This window comes from Phalaenopsis equestris, unplaced genomic scaffold (genome assembly GCF_001263595.1).
Source record: "Phalaenopsis equestris unplaced genomic scaffold, ASM126359v1 Scaffold000829, whole genome shotgun sequence".
In the NCBI taxonomy this organism is placed as follows: Eukaryota; Viridiplantae; Streptophyta; class Magnoliopsida; order Asparagales; family Orchidaceae; genus Phalaenopsis; species Phalaenopsis equestris.
Window position 1 is genome coordinate 295,231 of NW_018165269.1, and position 18,292 is coordinate 313,522.

Below are 18,292 nucleotides of genomic sequence, written 5' to 3' on the forward strand. Positions count from 1 at the left end.
CGAAGGCGCTAATCAGAAGCAACACAAATTCACCCAAAACATGTAAGCTATAAAGGATTTTCACTCAGGATGAGCAAATTAATTCTTAGACCCAAAATGTGTAAGCTATAAGGCAGTTCCACTCAGAATACAACAACAACAACAAAGCCTTAATCCCACTACGTGGGGTCGGCAAATTAATTCCCGAATAGTTGAATTAGTAATGAAATGCCTCTGAGCCAAGAACAATTATGTTGAATACCTCTAACCACAATCGACCATACTTTGTGCATCTTATGCGCTTTAATATGAATTGACCGTACCAAGCATCTAAACCGTCATTATTCAAGTCACTAGCATTTTTCAATCCAAATTAAATTATAGACTTCCCCATGAAAATATGTTCTTCACAAATTCCCATCCTAGTAGTCTGTGGTTGCTGACCAGGCTTCCTAGAAGTTACAATATAAGGCCTTCTAAATTTGATGGATTGGATAAATCAAGTCGACCCCAAGAAAATAATCATAAAATCTTGATTGTTTTGACCACATATTCCATGTAATAACTTCCAACTTAAGGCACAATTGATATCCACAATCAAGAGTGTTTTCGACATGCAATTAGGATGCACCTGGTAATGTGGTGTATCAATTAAGAAAAAATATTTAATTTTATGTTGTTTATGGCTTCGAAATCATAAAAAAATTATAAGCATGTTGAGAGTTGTAATTTTAACTATAACTATGTTCTTAAGTTTAAACTAAATTGCCACAACATCCTTGCCTATTATTTAGCAAAAGAACCATTTTTTAGTCAAAACAATATGTTTAATCATTAAACTAGACATGTTTAGAGTCCTAAGCGAAAATGAAGAAGAAAATACTTTACATTATAAAATCATATTTGGGGAGAAAAAACTTAACATTAGAAAAGTTGTCCTCTTGAATAACTCAATGCACAAAAAAATCATCCACAATTGAAAAGAAAATTTCATAATAACATACTTTCTTTTATTAGGAACAAAATATAAACATTTGTTTTGTTGTTAAAAAAAAGGTAACATTCATCTCCATGAAAGTATATATTGACAACACCAACATTAATAATTCTTTGAGGAAGATAATCACAAAGGTTCAACTTAGTTCTGCTCATCTCCACTGATACCAGATTTAGCCAAAAAACAATGAGAAAGTTAATATTATTACGGAAAACAAATAAAATGTCACAACTAAACACACTGAAATGGGAAATAATAACAGACACGACACACAAGCTCAACTGGGGTTTGATCCAGGGGGTAGTGGAAGTCAACCATCCCGACAAAAAACAAGCGAAAAAAAACTGCCCTAAACATGAAAAAAACAACATAAATAGACCTAGGGTAACTAAGGGGAACCCACTCTTATAGGGCGACAAATCCCAATCAAAGGAGGTCGGTTGGCCCTCATATCCTCTAGTAGTATCGGTTCACGCTGCTAGGGAGGCCACCAGTTCATAAGACCCCCAATACCCGCATCCTGCCCAGACACAAGAAACGCACGCATCAGCCTTCTGGGGTTTAGGAAACTTCGACTTCATTTGGAGAAGCTTACGTCTCCTCATAATGTGGAATCAGATCATCCGCATTGAGGTAGCGAAGCTACTCTAGCCTCCCAGAGTTGGAGGGTCTTCGATTGCGTCTCTAGGAGCACCTAGATTCCACTATCGGTGGCACTGTACCCCAAAACGCATGAGAAGGTTTTCTCACTTACGAGTAGTCATCCATATTGATCCAACCATCGGTGGGTATATGGTTGAACTGAATTGCGTGCTAAGTGTACTCTGCAGAGTCCTAGAAAGGTAGCCCAAGGTTTGCTCAACTCTCTCTAAAGTGAAGATAGACTGAACCTCCTCTAATGGCGGTAGCTCTGGTGGCAAGCTTTCAGCTAAGATATCCTAAGAACTCTTTTTGTGGTGGTTGTTCTGTGTCTGAAATTGGCTCTTCTGTGTTGCTATCTTCTATCATCACTTAAGACAATCCCACTAGTGCTTCTCTACTGGCAAGAGCATTTGTAACCTCGGAATCCTTCAAAGGTAGGAGAACTAGGCGCTTTCCATCCTTTGTGATAGAGTATTTATTCTTGAATCCCTTATGTCAAGTCCAACGATCACACTATCACGGTCTCCCCCGCAGAATGTGACAGGTATCCATGGGCACACGTCACATCACAACTGATCATACAGCTGGTTTCCATTAGACGGGGCATCTCCTATCAATGCTTACCATATTCTTCTTAAGCCACGTCAGAGAATACGGTTGAAAATGTCTGAATCATGAGGCCCGACCTGTGAACCACATTCTTACATTTACCTCCATCAATGATGAGGCTGCATAACTTCTATTCAAGATGCAATGGGTGTAGAATATATTATGGCGAAGCCACTATTGCTCCCCTATAGCCTCAGTCTGAAAGACCAGTCAAACCACAAGCATCTCACCCTCATCTGCTGAAAGTTGGTACTCCTCGCCCTGCTCAGCAGCTACCTCCTCCCCGCTCACGTCCACTGCACACAGCTCGACGAATGAAACAACATTGCTCATAGGGCAACTGAAGGTGATGTCTCCATATCCATGGCACCTAAGACACTTCCAGTTGGAACTGTATCGGGCATGCTACTCTTCTCAGACTTCTTCCCGCTCTAATCTGCTCTGTCAATCTCCTTAGCAATAATCTCAACCACTTTAGGTGTGCTCCAACTAGTGTCTACAGTTGTGAGTAGTTGTCTGAATGGAGGTGGTTGTCTTGAATATTGAATCTCGAAGTATCATGGCCTACATTTCTCTTCACTGGAATCATCCATACATAAGAGATTCAGGTGTTCCTCCCTCTCTCCTCTTCGAAACTCGCTATCACGATCGACATTAACCTGTCCCTGGGTCATCTCCTCAATTTTGGCAAGCCTATGTGGAAGTCGGCAGAATTCCTTCTACACCTCTTCCATTGTAAGCTCTTGCTAGGCTTGTGGTACTTTTCTTCTCGATGCCATGACTAGGGTTTAAGTTTGTGGGGTGAAAGGGTTATATGGGAGTGGTCTAGGGTGGGATAAAAAATTTTTGGGGGCTAATGTGCAAAAATCAACAAATTGGGTGGAAATTGGGTTTGGTATTGGTGGATTTAGATAACCTAGGATAAGACTAAGGTTATGTTAGCTCTAATACCAAATGATACATGAGTTAACCAACCAATAAGAAAAACAAATATTATTATGGATAATAAATAGAAGGTTACTACCAAATAAATTGAATTGGGAAGTAACAATAGAAACGACACAAACTTAACTGGAGTTCGATCCAGGAGGTGGTGGAGATTGGCTACGTGGAAGGGAGGGACAGCAGGTGGCTGAAAATCAAGGGAAAGAGCCGGTAAGGGGCAGGCACAGTAATGAACAGCATATTTGCTCTTCCCTAGATAGTAGCAGTGAGGAGGAAGGAGGTTGCGACAAGGCAGGTCTGGTTGGGGGCAGTGGAGGCAAGCCTGGACTTGCAGGAGGAAGGCAGGATGGCTAGCAGTTGGATTGAAGGAAGAAGATGGGTAGGATGGCAGCTGGGTTGCAAGCGAAATGTAAGGTTGGAAGACAGCAGCAGGGTGGAAGATTGGTTTTGGAAAGTGGCAGCGAATTGGAATTGCCGGAAAACAGTGGGCAAAGGTAGTTGTTTGAGGCAGCTGCGGTAGGAAACGGCAATGAGGAATAACGAGAAGCGTTGTGGGAAGGCTGGAGAGAGGGATAATCATCATCTCGAGAGTATAATACAGCCGCAAAACTACTTGACCCTTGGATACATCCCTAGACGAGAAAACTGGAGACGCCACTTGCTGTCCCAACAGAAAACACACAGAAAAACTGCTTCAAACATGACAAAAACAACATAAATAGCCTTAGGGTAACTTGTGGGGGAGGGGTGGGGCACTCTTATTGGGCTGTAATTCCTGGTCCAAGGAGGTAGGGCAGCCTTCATATTCTTTGGCTGAATCGGTTCACACTGCTAGCGAGGCCACCCGTCTAGCAGCCCCCCAATACCCACATCCCGCCAAGATGCAGGAGCACCTGTGTCATCCACAATACTATGAAGATCATAAATGATCTAATCGGATGGCCAATCATAAAGAAACATTGTGTAAAGGCCCTCCAACAAATCTAAGAATAGAGATGCAAAAGATTTGACTTCAAATGTTGATCTTCAAAGAAACACAATCTCTTTCTCTCCCCTTCCTCCTACCCTTCATCTCTTTGATTTCAATACTACGAAAGGTAATAAGGGGAAAGATTTGGCAATTCTAAATGAGTATCGAAACAAACAATGATAATACAATCACTCATACTGAAAAGGAAGTTGTAATTGTGGATGGGAGTTCATTAAAAGAGCACGGTTTAAGTTAAAATGATAACAGCAAATAAATATATTAATGTGAAGTGGAGACCAAAAAAAGGGGTCAATGGTGATACTAGCTTCATGTGGGAAAAAGGAAAAGGAAAGAAATATACATAAGGGGCTTTGAGGTTAAGAATAAAAAAAATAAGGAAAATGGGGAGGAAAAACTTGGTTGATTAATGATTATGAAAGGATGGAATAGTATAAAAGAGCTACAGTAATAGAAGTGCACGGCACTGTTTTCATTCATGCAAGTAATATAGGACAACCATAATAAGCCATAATGTGCTACTTTAAACAAGAGGAGGGAAAACGAGGGGGAGAGGCTCTAATGGTTAACGGACGAGAAAGAACAAAAAGTAGTACAATGGTGATGCAAGCACCGGGCACGGGCACTCTAAGTATGCATTAGTGTAAGCATAAATTCAAATAAAGTAAAGCCCCCATCCCCCACACCCTACACGCATGCACAATCACAAAGTAGTGGCCATTGAAGGAGATAGTGAACAAACTGGCTCTTCATTAAGGTAGGTGGTCATCCAAGTAGTTTACTACACTCGAATAGCAATAATGTTAGTGTTCAAATCGTCAAGCTAGGAGGTAAAGTCAAAGAGATTAAGTCTCGACTAAAAAAACAGCATTATTATATTGGTCAATAAACCAAATGAGCTGCCAACTATATGTTGTTCTGGTCATGGAAGACATCTCGGTCCTATAAATAATCCCAAATATTGACAACTTGCCCATCAAAAATTATTTCAAAAAAAGAGTGACCCGCATCAACTTGGCGTTTAGCGTACTAGTGTAGGTCAAACATGCCCCTCCAGAAATCAGTCAGGGAAAAAAATATCTTAGTAAAATTAAATGATGCGCATATTTAAAATTAAACAACCAAATCTTTTGGAAGACAAAAACAAGTTCACTAAATCAAAGCCAATCAGAAGAAGACCATTCTAATAGGATGCATAACATAAACTATAGTTATATGAACTGAAAACTAAAAAATCAAACCAAAAAATCAAATAGGTACAAAACCACAATCTCAGAAAAAATGTTAAGAATGATGTTTCAAGACCAATGGATTTATAATGAGAGTCAATTCCTAGGCACTGTAGGATGTCATAAGTAAAAACCATATGAAGCGCATATCTCCATCCAAGTTGATTCAAGTTCATAAGTTTAAACCACTTCTCAGAACTTCTGGCAGAATCGTTGAAGCATGAGGCTTTTGTAGCAAAATACTTCCCAAATGTTCATAAGGATCATTAATCAGTGTTGCATGCTGTATAAAACATAAAGATTGTTTGATCATCTACCCCAACGAAAAATGTTATCTCAACTGTGCTATTCATAGCATCCACAGTTCGAGAAACCAGCACAATACTCCTTCAAAAAATTATTGATATAATTAACGGCGGTACTAAATGAGAGTCATGCAAATAACACAGTACTTGTATAATGTGTAAATATGTAAACAAAATACATTATTAATTACCCGATGGTAAAATTAAAAAGCAAACTGAGAGATGTAGCTGGGAAAAGTAAAAATAAAAACTTTCTCATACCTACTAGCAACGAAAGAAATGTATTCAAATAAATAAAACATTTTAAATAGGAAAATATACAGAAACTGAAGAGAGGGAAACTAAGGCATACATGTAAACATGTGTGCTTGTGTTTGTCAAGCAGATGCATACTATGCTTAGATGTGTAGCACAAATAATCAAAAAGATCATTAGATTGCAACATTACAAGCATCTGAAGGGGAAACATCAAACTAGAAGTGACAAATATGCACAAAGGTGATCCACAAGGTCGCTACGCTTGTTAAGTGTATTGAAATTAAACAAAAGAATGTCATAACTCACTAATCTCATCACGGAATTCTTTATGTTTTCCTCGCCATTTTCATATGCACCTTTTAAAGAACCAGGAAGCAACTTCCAGAACTCATTAACAAACTCACTTCCCTTGCGCCTACTATTCTGAAGAATATCATTTGCAAGATACAAAAAGGGAACCTTTTGTTCTTTAGGAGAACTATTGAACAATTTCTCCCAGATCTCAACAATATGCCGAGCTTTCTTCCGATTATTGATGCACCAATGTGATAAAGCTGTTTAAAAGTCAAGAATACAAAAAAGGAACAAAAACAAGCTCAACAAGTTGATAATGCAATTAAGATAGAAACCATATATTTTACATTAACAGCCAATGCGGGAAAACAAAAAAAAAAGTTGACAAATGTGAAAAAGAATCTAAACAGATCTTGTTACACAGAGAATAGGATAGCTTAATCCATTGCAATAATGTCAAATGAGAAGCTTTTGAATTGAGTATAACGAGATCAAATCAGGTCTTATCCAATGTATTATTGTGGTCTTATTATTATTCTATTGTGGTCATTGGGATTTTATGGACTACCAGGAATGAAAGCAAACATGCCGACCATATAATTTCAAAATTTTCATGTTCTAACTACACAAAAAGTTGTGTTTAAGATGCTGAAGTTTGGCAGATTTAAGATTTCTGTCAATTTGGATGTGCTGAAGTTTTTTCATAAATTCAATATTACTTTTTCTGTGAGGAAAAAACCTGTGATTAGTTTGATTTTATGGAAAACACCTGATAGGGGTATTCTGAAGTTTAATGCTGATGGCAGTTGGATTAAGTTGGCTGATGGAATTGGCGGCGTGTGCAAGAATTTCTCTGGTAATTGTTTATTCCGGTTCTCGCTCCAGTTTTAGCTTCCACTCTTGTTATTGCAAAGGCAGAAGATGTAATAGTTGCGCTGGAAATTGCGGTTAGTTGTGGCTTGTATAAAATCATTATTGAAATGGATTCTTTTGAGCTGTGGAATTACTCTTGCAAAAGAAGAGTTTACCCATGGATTCTTATTATTCAGTTGAAAAGAATTTTTGCTCTTGTGAATATGGTGCAGGTACAGTGGTTTTTTTTATCAAGCGTGAAGGTAATCAATGTGTTGATTGGGCTGCGAGAAAAGGCTTGGAGTCCCAATGTTTAAATTTTTCAGATAAGATACCGTTGGAGCTTTCTCAGTCGCTTAAGGAGGATAGTTTAAATATTCCCTTTATCCGAGTTAATAATTGATTTTATGTTGCTTTTTGTTGAGTGAGTTGTATTGTGGCTAACGGTTCTTAGATTTTTCTTTTCTTATGAGTTGTAGTGTTGTGGGGGATTAGTAGAACTGTTGGCCAACTCCTTGTAATAATTTTTTTATGAAATAAAATTTCCTACGAGATTATTAAAAAAAAAATGTTATCTTATTAATTTCATGTTTCCACAGTTACTACTGCAGCACTTAGTATGAATACATGATAATTGAAGAATCGAAAAGCCAATCTAAAATAATAAAGAAGATCTCTATGATTATAATGAAGATCATGATCATTCATATTTATCATAACAAAAAACAAAGTACAATTTTTTTTTTTTGGATTTTATTAGCTAAAGAGTTAACGTCATTACACAATTATTCCAGATGAAATTGCACAACCACCTTTCTACCCTTCTTATTTTAGGCACAGAGAACACAAAAAAAAAGGACTGGAAGAGAAATAGGAAGAGGGGGGGGTGAGAATGTGAAGAAAAGAGTAAAGAGATATGGTTGCATAATTTTTTACAAGAGAAGTTTTGATTGAACGGTTAAGAAAATGACATTTTAATTATCCTTAATCTAATATAGATAGAATAAACCTACTTATAAATCATAATAAATACATAAGCCCTATAATTATATAATGCCATGTGCGAGGCACCAAAATAAGATAAAGTAATTACATAAAGCCAAATTACAAGCTCACCAGAAAACTAAAGGGTAAGAGCACATAGTCAATTTACTTTAGTAGATAAGAAAGACGGTCAAATATTGCCAGGTGCTGCCAAAGCACTAACTCGTTCACTGTAAAATTATTACACCATAAAAGGAAAGTGTTACCCCTAGAACCTATTTTATAAAGTAGGGCTCCCGTAATTCCTTTATCTAGTCATAAGCAACCAAACTCATCACAACAACTATAGATCCTCCAAAGCTAAATAACATTTGATGCATAAAAACTATACAATTTCTATATCTCGGTACCACAAAAATAGAGCACAAAATAGAAAATATTCCTACAGGTTATTAACATTAATAAACTATCAAGCTTATCAATCAATGAGAAACTTTCACATAAAAACCATCCTAAAGTTTACAAAAAGTTAAGTACATTAATGATTAAAGCATGGGTGCTTGAAACATAAATGGGACTTAGTCTGACCATTCATCATACCAGATAAGTCTTCTAATTTGTCAGAATAAATACATATACCCACTTTTTTATTTAGCAAAACAGATATTATTATCCATCAACAAGAATAGTACAGCACAAGGCAGTTTCATAACAATGCAATTTAAAAAAGAACAAAGAAAAACTAAAATACGCCAGCAAAGACAAAGGGTGGCCAATAAACAAGCTTCTAAAAAAAGAAGAATATCACGTGTCCTTATTAAACAGGAGAAACTGGGTTGAGGACCAAAACCATTTTCACCCTAATTGCATTAACAAACGAGCAAATGTCATAAAGTATATTTTGATTATAAAAATGTTTCATTAGTTGGTAAGACTATTAAATAAAAGCATTAGTATATATAAATTTTTCATTTGTATGTATAGTTGTTCAACATATTTAAAAATGATTCACATGTTTATGTAAATGTTCAGTGATGAAGATATATTTAGCTTAAGAAATGTGATATCATGGGGGAGATAGGTCGGCAATAATATATTTATGAAACCCGCATACGGTAAAAGGGTTCAGAATGGGGTAAGCGGATCACTTATGAAAGCAAAATAGTCATAGATATATTTCAATAGCGAAAATGTTAAGTTCAATTTGGTATCTATTGAATATGATGATATAGCCTTTGGGCATATTTATGATTTTCAATCAGCATATTTATGATTTTCAATCACCTAAAAAATCATATATGATATATTTTAAAGCTAAATAAAACACAATGCAGCAAATAATAAGTAAACAAACAAAAGATTGAGGTAATTAAATCAATGTTTAAGTAATTAAACATTTGGCTCACAATGTAATTAGAGTAATCCCACTTTAGTTATTCCTCTACCTCTAACAAATTGGTAAGGTGCGTACCATTACCCGAAGTAACCAAAGTATCATCCATCAGAAGTTAGACATTTCCATCATTGTAAGATACTATATCATCCATCAGAAGTTAGAACTTTCTAATATATATATATACTACTGCAATCATTGTAAGATGTTTGGCCACACACATGATAAATGCTTGATATTACACCCAAAGTTGAAACCTAATATTCCAATATAATTGGACATAGATAATCCTATGGATGAAAAATATGCAAAGGAACCATCTATTCCTAAACATGGTATTTCCGACAGTGCAATTTTAGAACAAAACGCAAAGGAACTCTTGATTCCTCAACATGTGAATTCTACCAGTAATACCAAAGAGGCAACTTTAGATCCTGCAACTTTACTGGAACTTGTTGGTACAGATGTTAACCAAACAGATAGAGTTGTTTGTTGTCCCCATTCCTCACAATGGAAGCATTCCTACATAGTCTGATCTTGCTCCGAGTGAACCTGAAGAGAACCAACATTTATGCAAGCCTATTGAGACCCCTAATCCCTCTCATTTAGTTGTATTGGAAGTTCTCCAGAATGAGTTGGCACCACTTATTGTTGTTGGGGGAAGGTACTCATGCATTGGAGGAATAACAAGATCAACGTGAGCTCTCCACTGAAATCGATCAGCTGGATCAACAAATGAAAGATGAATGACAAGTTTATAAATCCAAGAAGACGAAAAAAGGAATGCCACAACTCCAAAATCTACAGGATGATTGTTTGATTGTCTCGAGTGGAAACCCCATTCATCGTTTGTTGTTGGACTCCATTCCTATAACCAGGGGCAGGGGGAGGGGGAGGCAAATCCTCCCTTCATGATTGATAGTTTTGCTTTGCTTTTGGGAAATTTGTCTAGGTTGCTTTTTTGGGGTATCTTGTACATTTTGCCTTTTTCAAGTCATGTATGCCTTGTGGGTGGGCTCCTAGGACCCGCTCACTAAAACCTTTGTATCCTCTCTTTCAATAATTAAATTTCTATTTTTGCAGAATATTTTTTTTTGGGTAGAAAAAAAAAAGCCCAAGGGATAATATATTAAAAGAAAAAGATACAACATGTTGTATGAGTGGGCCCAAAAGAAGGCACCCAACTCATACGGTACCACGCACACAAAATTCCAAAAATAGAAAAGATACATATAATTAGGGACGCCCTAATCTAGTCTTGTCTCTGTCTCTGGTTCTCGGAAGGGAGCCAGCTAACAAATTGGTGAGATGTATACCATTACCCGAAGTAACCAAAGTATCATCCATTAGATTACTGAGCTCAAGTAGGTCTTAATTTTACTTCCTCCTAGATGTGTAAACCTGTTATTCCTCATCCGAAGATTGATCATTCGAATGAAGTGGTAGAGCCATATTAGAGAGATTACTATATATATATATAGTGTGTGTGTGCGTGCGCGCATTAGGTTATATAGTGTGTGGTGTGTTGCTTTAATAATTAAATTTTTTTTTTAAATTTCATTTAATTTTCCTATTCATACAATCAATTTTATTTTATTATAGCTAAAACTATTGTGCTGCCAAAAATAGTGTTTTTCTACTTCAAATGCATTGCAACGGCTGATGTTGGAATCTGATGGCCGTGATGAAGATTTATTAAAATATTATATAATTATATTACTTATATATGTATTCACATTTAAGCAATACACTTCATTACCATTTCCCTCATCCCATGGACAGTGAGAAGGCGTCAAACAAAGAACCAAGTGCTGGAGTGGCTGAAAGAAAGGAGAGGGGAAGCAGCAGCAGCAGCAGCAGCAAGGATTTTGAGATAAAAATCTAGTTTTTTCATTCTTCTTTTTCAATTTCTTCATGAAACGATTTTGGCTCAGAGTTTATAAGTTTCGGGCTTATATGGGAGAGGTTTTTCTAGGCAAAAGTTTAATTTGAGATTAAATTAATTTGGTTATTAGTTGAAGGTTAGAAAATTTTATAAATTTATATATCAAAGATATTTAAGCATAATATATTCTGAAACTAAAATAAGATGTTTTATGTTAAGAATAAATTAAGCAAATGAATACTAAACTGAAATTATTTTCATTTAATGCCAACATCGATGATTACCATAGTGACTATATTATTTGGATATTTAACATTTCATTTAAATTTTCTTCAAAGATACTAAATTAATTTTTAATTATTATAAATAATGCAATAGACTAATATATGATTATAATTTAATCCTCCTATCTAATTCATGATTAGCATATATTATTGTTTTTATCTTTTGAATATTGAATTATATATCAGAGTCATTAATCTTGTCAAACTTTATAGCTCATTAGATATCAACCTGATTTGGACGTAAGAAAAGGCAAGATTAAGTATTAGTGAATACCAAATTTAAATCCATTATCTTATGCTTTGACATATACACTTTATGTAAAATATAAATCATATTAAGATAATGTTTATAGTGAAAGTTTATTTTTATGAATATAATTTCTGATATTTAGTAGAAGCTCTATTAATAAATGAATAGAACATTTTAAAATGTTGTCACATAATTTATTACGATAATTATTAGATCATTGTGAGTTAGGAATGCATCGCATGATATTTTTAAGGCATTTAGGCGGCTAAGTTGATCACTCACTCATATTCTTGTGAATAGATTTTCAAAATAGTGTTGGCGGTAGATTTAATTAGCAGAGTCGTAAATGCCTCTATTTTTCCTTATGTTCGAATAGAAGGGATCATTGTAGGACCTGAAAAAAGGGCCTTCGTGAAATTGTCAACAATTAGATGGTGAGATGAAGTATGAAAGGATATGATCCCATTATCTATCTTTCATTGAAGATGTGTAAATATCAATTAACTTGTTGGTTTGATCATAATGCATAAAATGTCAAATAGTACTTAATGAAGTTAAATTAACACACAATAGCTCCATTGGCTATTCTACTGATATAAACAATTCACTAAGAAATGTACTAAATCAAATCCTTCATCAATTTCATAGGTTGCCATAGACTCAGCTCTAGTACTATTTTGGGCAACCATAAATTGCACCTAATGACAAACATTTAACTAAATTTTTCCATCGAAATGTACAATATCCTGAGGTAAACCTATGATTCACAATTGAACCAATCCAATCAATATCAGTGACAACATCAATTTTTTTATATGAGTTACTTCTAAAGAACAATCATTTATTTGGAGTCATTTTCAAATATTTTAAGATTACAATATCTTCCATGTGATTTTACATCGGCCTATTCATAGCCAACCACACTTATTGGAAGTTTGAGATTAATTCAAGCATAACAAAGATAAAAAAGGTCTCCCAACAAGACTGATAACAAACCTTATCAACCAGATAGCTATCATCTTTGGCTTCAAATTTAGTATTCAAATTCATGGGACTATTTGTTGGAGTATACCCCAAAATTTAATTTCTTTTGAGAGGTCCAATGCCTACTTATCATATAAGCTTGAAATACTCTAATGAGATTGAAGTTAGTCATAATAAATAGTACTAAACAAATTTTATTTAACTTTTATGAGTAAACATCGCATGAAAATTAATCCTATAGAACCAAGTAAACTCAACTACCACAAGTTTTTCCAAGAACTTTTGTATAGTTCCATAAGACTTATATTTACTAGTAAAACCATTTGCACCCAACTAGATGCTTGCACCACGACAGACTAATAATCTCCCAAGTTTTATACTTTTCAAATGATTGAATATGTTCCTATATAATGATTTTCCATTGAGGAATTTGACTACCTCAAGAACTGACCTTAGTACAAACAGTTGACTAATATTGCTAACACTTAGAAGCAAAGAGAGAGTCCCACATAAGTACAATGATACAAATAAGGTGACAAGTGCAATATCTCACATTTTTTCTCGAAGTAATTAGCCAGTCAAGATCATCATTAATAAATTTTTTTTCATGTATTCACTTGAGATATTAACCATAAAATTTATCAGCATATGGGCTTGAACTGAAATGTTGGTGGCCATGCAGAAAATATGATGCAAACTCTACTCCTTTCCACATTCTTTCTCTTTTACAATTAGCAAGCATCTCATCATTTTTGTAAGAAATAGATAGACTTGGAGATAAGGGTAGCTTGTCTAGACAAGGAAGAACTAGTAAGCAAGGTTCATTTCTAATTCGAGAAGTCATAGGACTGGCCCCAAAAAATAAAAAGATATTAAAGAACAAAGACATTTGTGAGAGAATGTTACAGTTATATTTTAGAGAGTAGTTCTACATCTGATCATCAATTTTGTGATAATATAAATGTTTTTCAAAAATAGCATTCATATAGTAATAAAAAAATTTTGTAATGGGAGAAAAGCACATATATCCATTCTAATTAGAGGCGTATTCTATGAACAAACATGAGATGGCCATGGTATCAAGTTTATTCCTACTTTGCTAATGAACATGGACATATGCAGACCACATAAATGCTTTATTGGAAATGGTGACGATAACTTCATTGTTTGGGTAAAAGCTTAGAAAAACTTGGCAAAAAATTTAAAAGTAAGGAATATGAAAAGGCCTTCTATTTACAAAATATCATACGAATTGTATAACTTCCCCATAAAATTACTTGGGAACGTTTATAGCAAGAATGCATGATCTAGCTCCTTCAAGAAGATGTTCATTTTTACTTTCAACTTATATTGTGGTGATCTATCAGCACACAAGCTTTGATGAGCTATTTCTTCATATAGAATAACCAAGAATTTTTCTTTTGCACAGACAAATTTCAAAACTTATATTTTAAGAAAATTTACATACATACCACACAATTCTCATGTATTTACATATCTAACAACTGAAGTTTGATATTTACATTTATAACACTTTGGTGTCATAAATCATTTCACTTTTAAGAAAGTAGCGATAGTGGTATTTTTTATGTAATATTGAAGATTTGAGTGCAATGCATATAAATATGAAAGGTTAAATGTTATATATGTAAATGCACATAGATTCTGTGGTATGTATATAAGTTTGAATTTTTTAAATATTTGACAATCCTCAATTTTTTCTATTATAAAGATATCCATGTGATTCTAATATGATATTGAAATAAAACAACGAGGATGGTCCTCAAATATCAAAATTATAACAAAGAAAAAGTATATGAACTTTTGTAGAATGAACCAAAACAAGAATTTCTCACATGTTTTGAGAATTGGCAAGCTTCATATGAGAGGTCTCTAGATTTTTATTCTTGAATAACAAATGAAATATTTTTTTATGGCATGCAAAGCTTCAATATCCAAACTAGAAAAAGCATAGCATTATTTTCAATGTTTTTTATTGGAATGAAAAACAAATAAAAAATTATTAGACTAAATCACCAAATCCTAAAAGCTAATTTTCCTAAAAAGTCGGCATTGGGAAGTTATATCTCGAACACATCTCAGCATTGTATATTCCCTATTTTCAAGCCCTCCAATGCACAAACAATAGAAAGAAATTTAGCACTACAAATTAGAACAAGGGTCAGTTCAATGGTAGGCATTTTCGCACCATTAAGATTGAGTTGAAAATTAATTTAATAGAGATAATGTTGGATTCACTTCTAACAACTTAATATAGTGAAAACAACAACAATTCTAAAAGACGCTTATTTTATGATATATGATTTTCCAATATCGAGTTAAAAATTATCAAATGATTTGAGACAAATGAAGCTACAAGTCACAACCCCCGGTTCACCTTTTCTTTTTCTTTTTCTTTTTTAAGGCATTTATAGGATTACTCGATTGGTATGAATATGTAACAATCATGGTACAGAAAAAAAAAGTGTTATTTTGCAATTCCTTCAAGATTTTCTATGGTATGACCAATTGGTATTTGTTCAATAAGTGTGTTTCTGAATAAGTAAAGTCATGTCTTTCAATAGCAATTTCATATTTAGTCACAAAGAAGAAAAAAAGAAAAATGAAGAACTCAACCAGAGGAACAATAACAAAAGTCATCAATCAATAATGAAGATCGAAGTCAGTAGATAGTTATAAGGTATCGATGAATCACATTTGGAAGTCTAATCTATAAATCTAAGAGTGCACGTGAGTAATCATCAATGAAATAAGGTCAATGGTAAGCTTGTTGGTGATTGACAACTAAGGAAGAAAGACAGAACAGGCTTGAAATACCTAATAGATAAATCTACAACATAAAATATTGGCAATTCAATAAACGACATCCATTAGAAGCCAAAATCTTATCTCTGGTTGAGGCTACAATTCAATGTTGATGAGGGAGTATGATACAGAAGTGACACGTGATAAATCAAAAAAACATGTTGTGATAGAAATCATTAAAAAATGAGTTGTAACAATGAGAGCCATAAGCAATGAAGGCGATATAGGTGATGCGGGCAATGAAAAGCATCAAACATAAGTTGTGAGGAGCTAGAGAGAGAAGGTTCAATGTGGAGATGAGGCTCATGACATGGGTCCAGCACAATGTAGATTTAAGGTGTCTATAAAGGAAGAATAAAGGCTAAAAAGTCAGGCTACAATGTCGAAAATGTAAGAGAGCACACAAACATCGATCAAAAGCACAAGTTGCATGCAAGGATGCCAGCATGGAGCTTAACTTGAGAAATCATAAACTATCACAAGGATTACGAAGGCTCGATGTAGAAAGGACTCAATGCAAAAGAAGCAACAGCGTTATCAAAGTGAAGAGAATCCTAATGCTCAAAAAGAATAAACATCGAGCATAGAAGATAAAATGAGAGCCCAAAGGGCTTTGAGTAGAAGAGCATAGTGATGGTCCAATGAAAGTACCAGAATCTATACTTTAGTACAATGAAGAAATTTATTTAATGAATTATATTTTTTCCTTTTGTACTTTCAAATAGGTAATGTTGACCATTAAATAAAAGAGAAGTTTTTACTTCCCTATCACATCAAATCAACCATTAATTACAGTCTTTATGCTTTTCCAATTGCAATAGATTAGTCCTCACATGAATTCTCTAAAACATAAAACAACATAATAGAAAAAACGGAAACAAATAACCATACTAATTATAATGGGTCTACTCTGTCCCCTATTTGCATTTCAATGAAAAATGAAAGATTTTTTTCAAAATCTTACGATCTTTCAAGTTTTGGATGAAATTTAGGCCTACAAAAAAAAGAATTAGTATAAGAAAAGCACTTTCGAATTAAAATTATGTTGAGAGCACTCTTATTGCATTGTAATATGCATATGCAAGGTTGGTTATTACACCAATTATAAGAACTACTAATACCTACATGATGGGATATTAATTGTAGACTGAGAAAACTCTCTGATGTTACAGTATTGTAGAAAATTAATAAGTGATATAAAGTTATTAGTACAAAATAATAGAATGGAAGTCTCTATCTAACTAGTCATTTTTCCCAGAATGTAAACTTGTTGAAAATATTATATAACAAATACCATAAACTATCAAAATAATAAACGTGAACTCCACTAGAAAGAAACAACCAACAGCATCATAGGATATAGGTTTTCGCTTTTAGATAAGCATCCAAAAACAAATTGTTAGCCTACTAGCATCATTTATAGTTTTACTACTCTGGATACCAAATGATGGAAATTATAGATCGAGTCTTATCGATTATATAATGACTACAATCATAAAAATTATAGATAGTTAGATGCAGTCACGTATAACGGAAAGACTCCTTTTATATGCATTTTTCATAGAGCTAGAATCAACAAAGAACATTGTTAATAATCAAAACACAAAAGTCATCTAATGGGAAACTTAAAAAGATTAAAACATTATTCCTTCATTTTCAGTAAAAACCTTTATGTGAAATTGTCAAAAAGGGGATAAAATTAACTTATTTATTATTTAATTGCAAATATATGAAAAAAAAAACCCCAACATCTATAAATACAAATAGAACATATAAAAGTTATCATAGAATATTTCCAACATTTAGGGAAGTCGTTAGGAATGAAAATTATAGTACAAAGGAGTTTGCAATTCCATGCTAATTTTACAAGTCTCGTCGCTACCAACAAAATGTAGGACACAATTTCCTAATTTCAAAAAGCTTGATCATTTGTGCCAACAAACTAAGCTAGTAAAATCTTTACATTCATATTGTTCATCTCATTAAATAAGAATGAATAATGACAGAAAGGGTTTCAGTAAGCAAACTTGATTTAGTTGGAATATGACTGATCATGAGTAGATTCATTGTCAAAATTAAACACACAAATCTGGTTACTTAAACCACTTGTTTTATACAACAACAACAACAACAAAGCCTTAATCCCACTACGTGGGGTCGGCTACATGAATCCTTTTTCTCCATCGTCCTATTTAATGTCATATTTTCATTTAGTTCTAGTAAATTAAGATCATTTTTAATACAATAAGCCCAAGTCTTCCTAGGTCTACCTCTGCCGTTCTTAATACAAATCGAATTTACATCTACTCTCCTAATCGGATCATCTAATGGTCGACGTTTAATATGACCAAACCATCTAAGACGACTTTCTCTAATTTTGTCTGTCACAGAAGCTACACCAACCCTATCACGAATATATTCATTCCGCATTTTGTCTCTAAGTGTAAAGCCACTCATCCACCTAATCATTCTCATCTCGGCAACACTTAACTTATTATTATGCTTCTCTTTTAAAGGCCAACATTCAGCGCCAAAGAGCATTGCAGATCTCACCACCGTCTTATAAAATTTTCCTTTCAATCTTAGCG

At 34.2% G+C, this 18,292-nt stretch overlaps 1 protein-coding gene across 2 annotated transcripts in view; it reads right to left on the reverse strand.

Annotated features, from left to right (window-relative positions):
- LOC110031477 (regulation of nuclear pre-mRNA domain-containing protein 1B-like) overlaps positions 1–18,292 on the reverse strand; it is a 110,495-nt gene that overhangs the window by 83,304 nt on the left and 8,899 nt on the right. For both annotated transcript variants that reach the window (XM_020734687.1, XM_020734686.1), the window contains exon 3: positions 6,259–6,506. In XM_020734687.1, the coding sequence (XP_020590346.1) occupies positions 6,259–6,506 (248 nt within the window). The remainder of the gene's footprint in view (positions 1–6,258; positions 6,507–18,292) is intronic.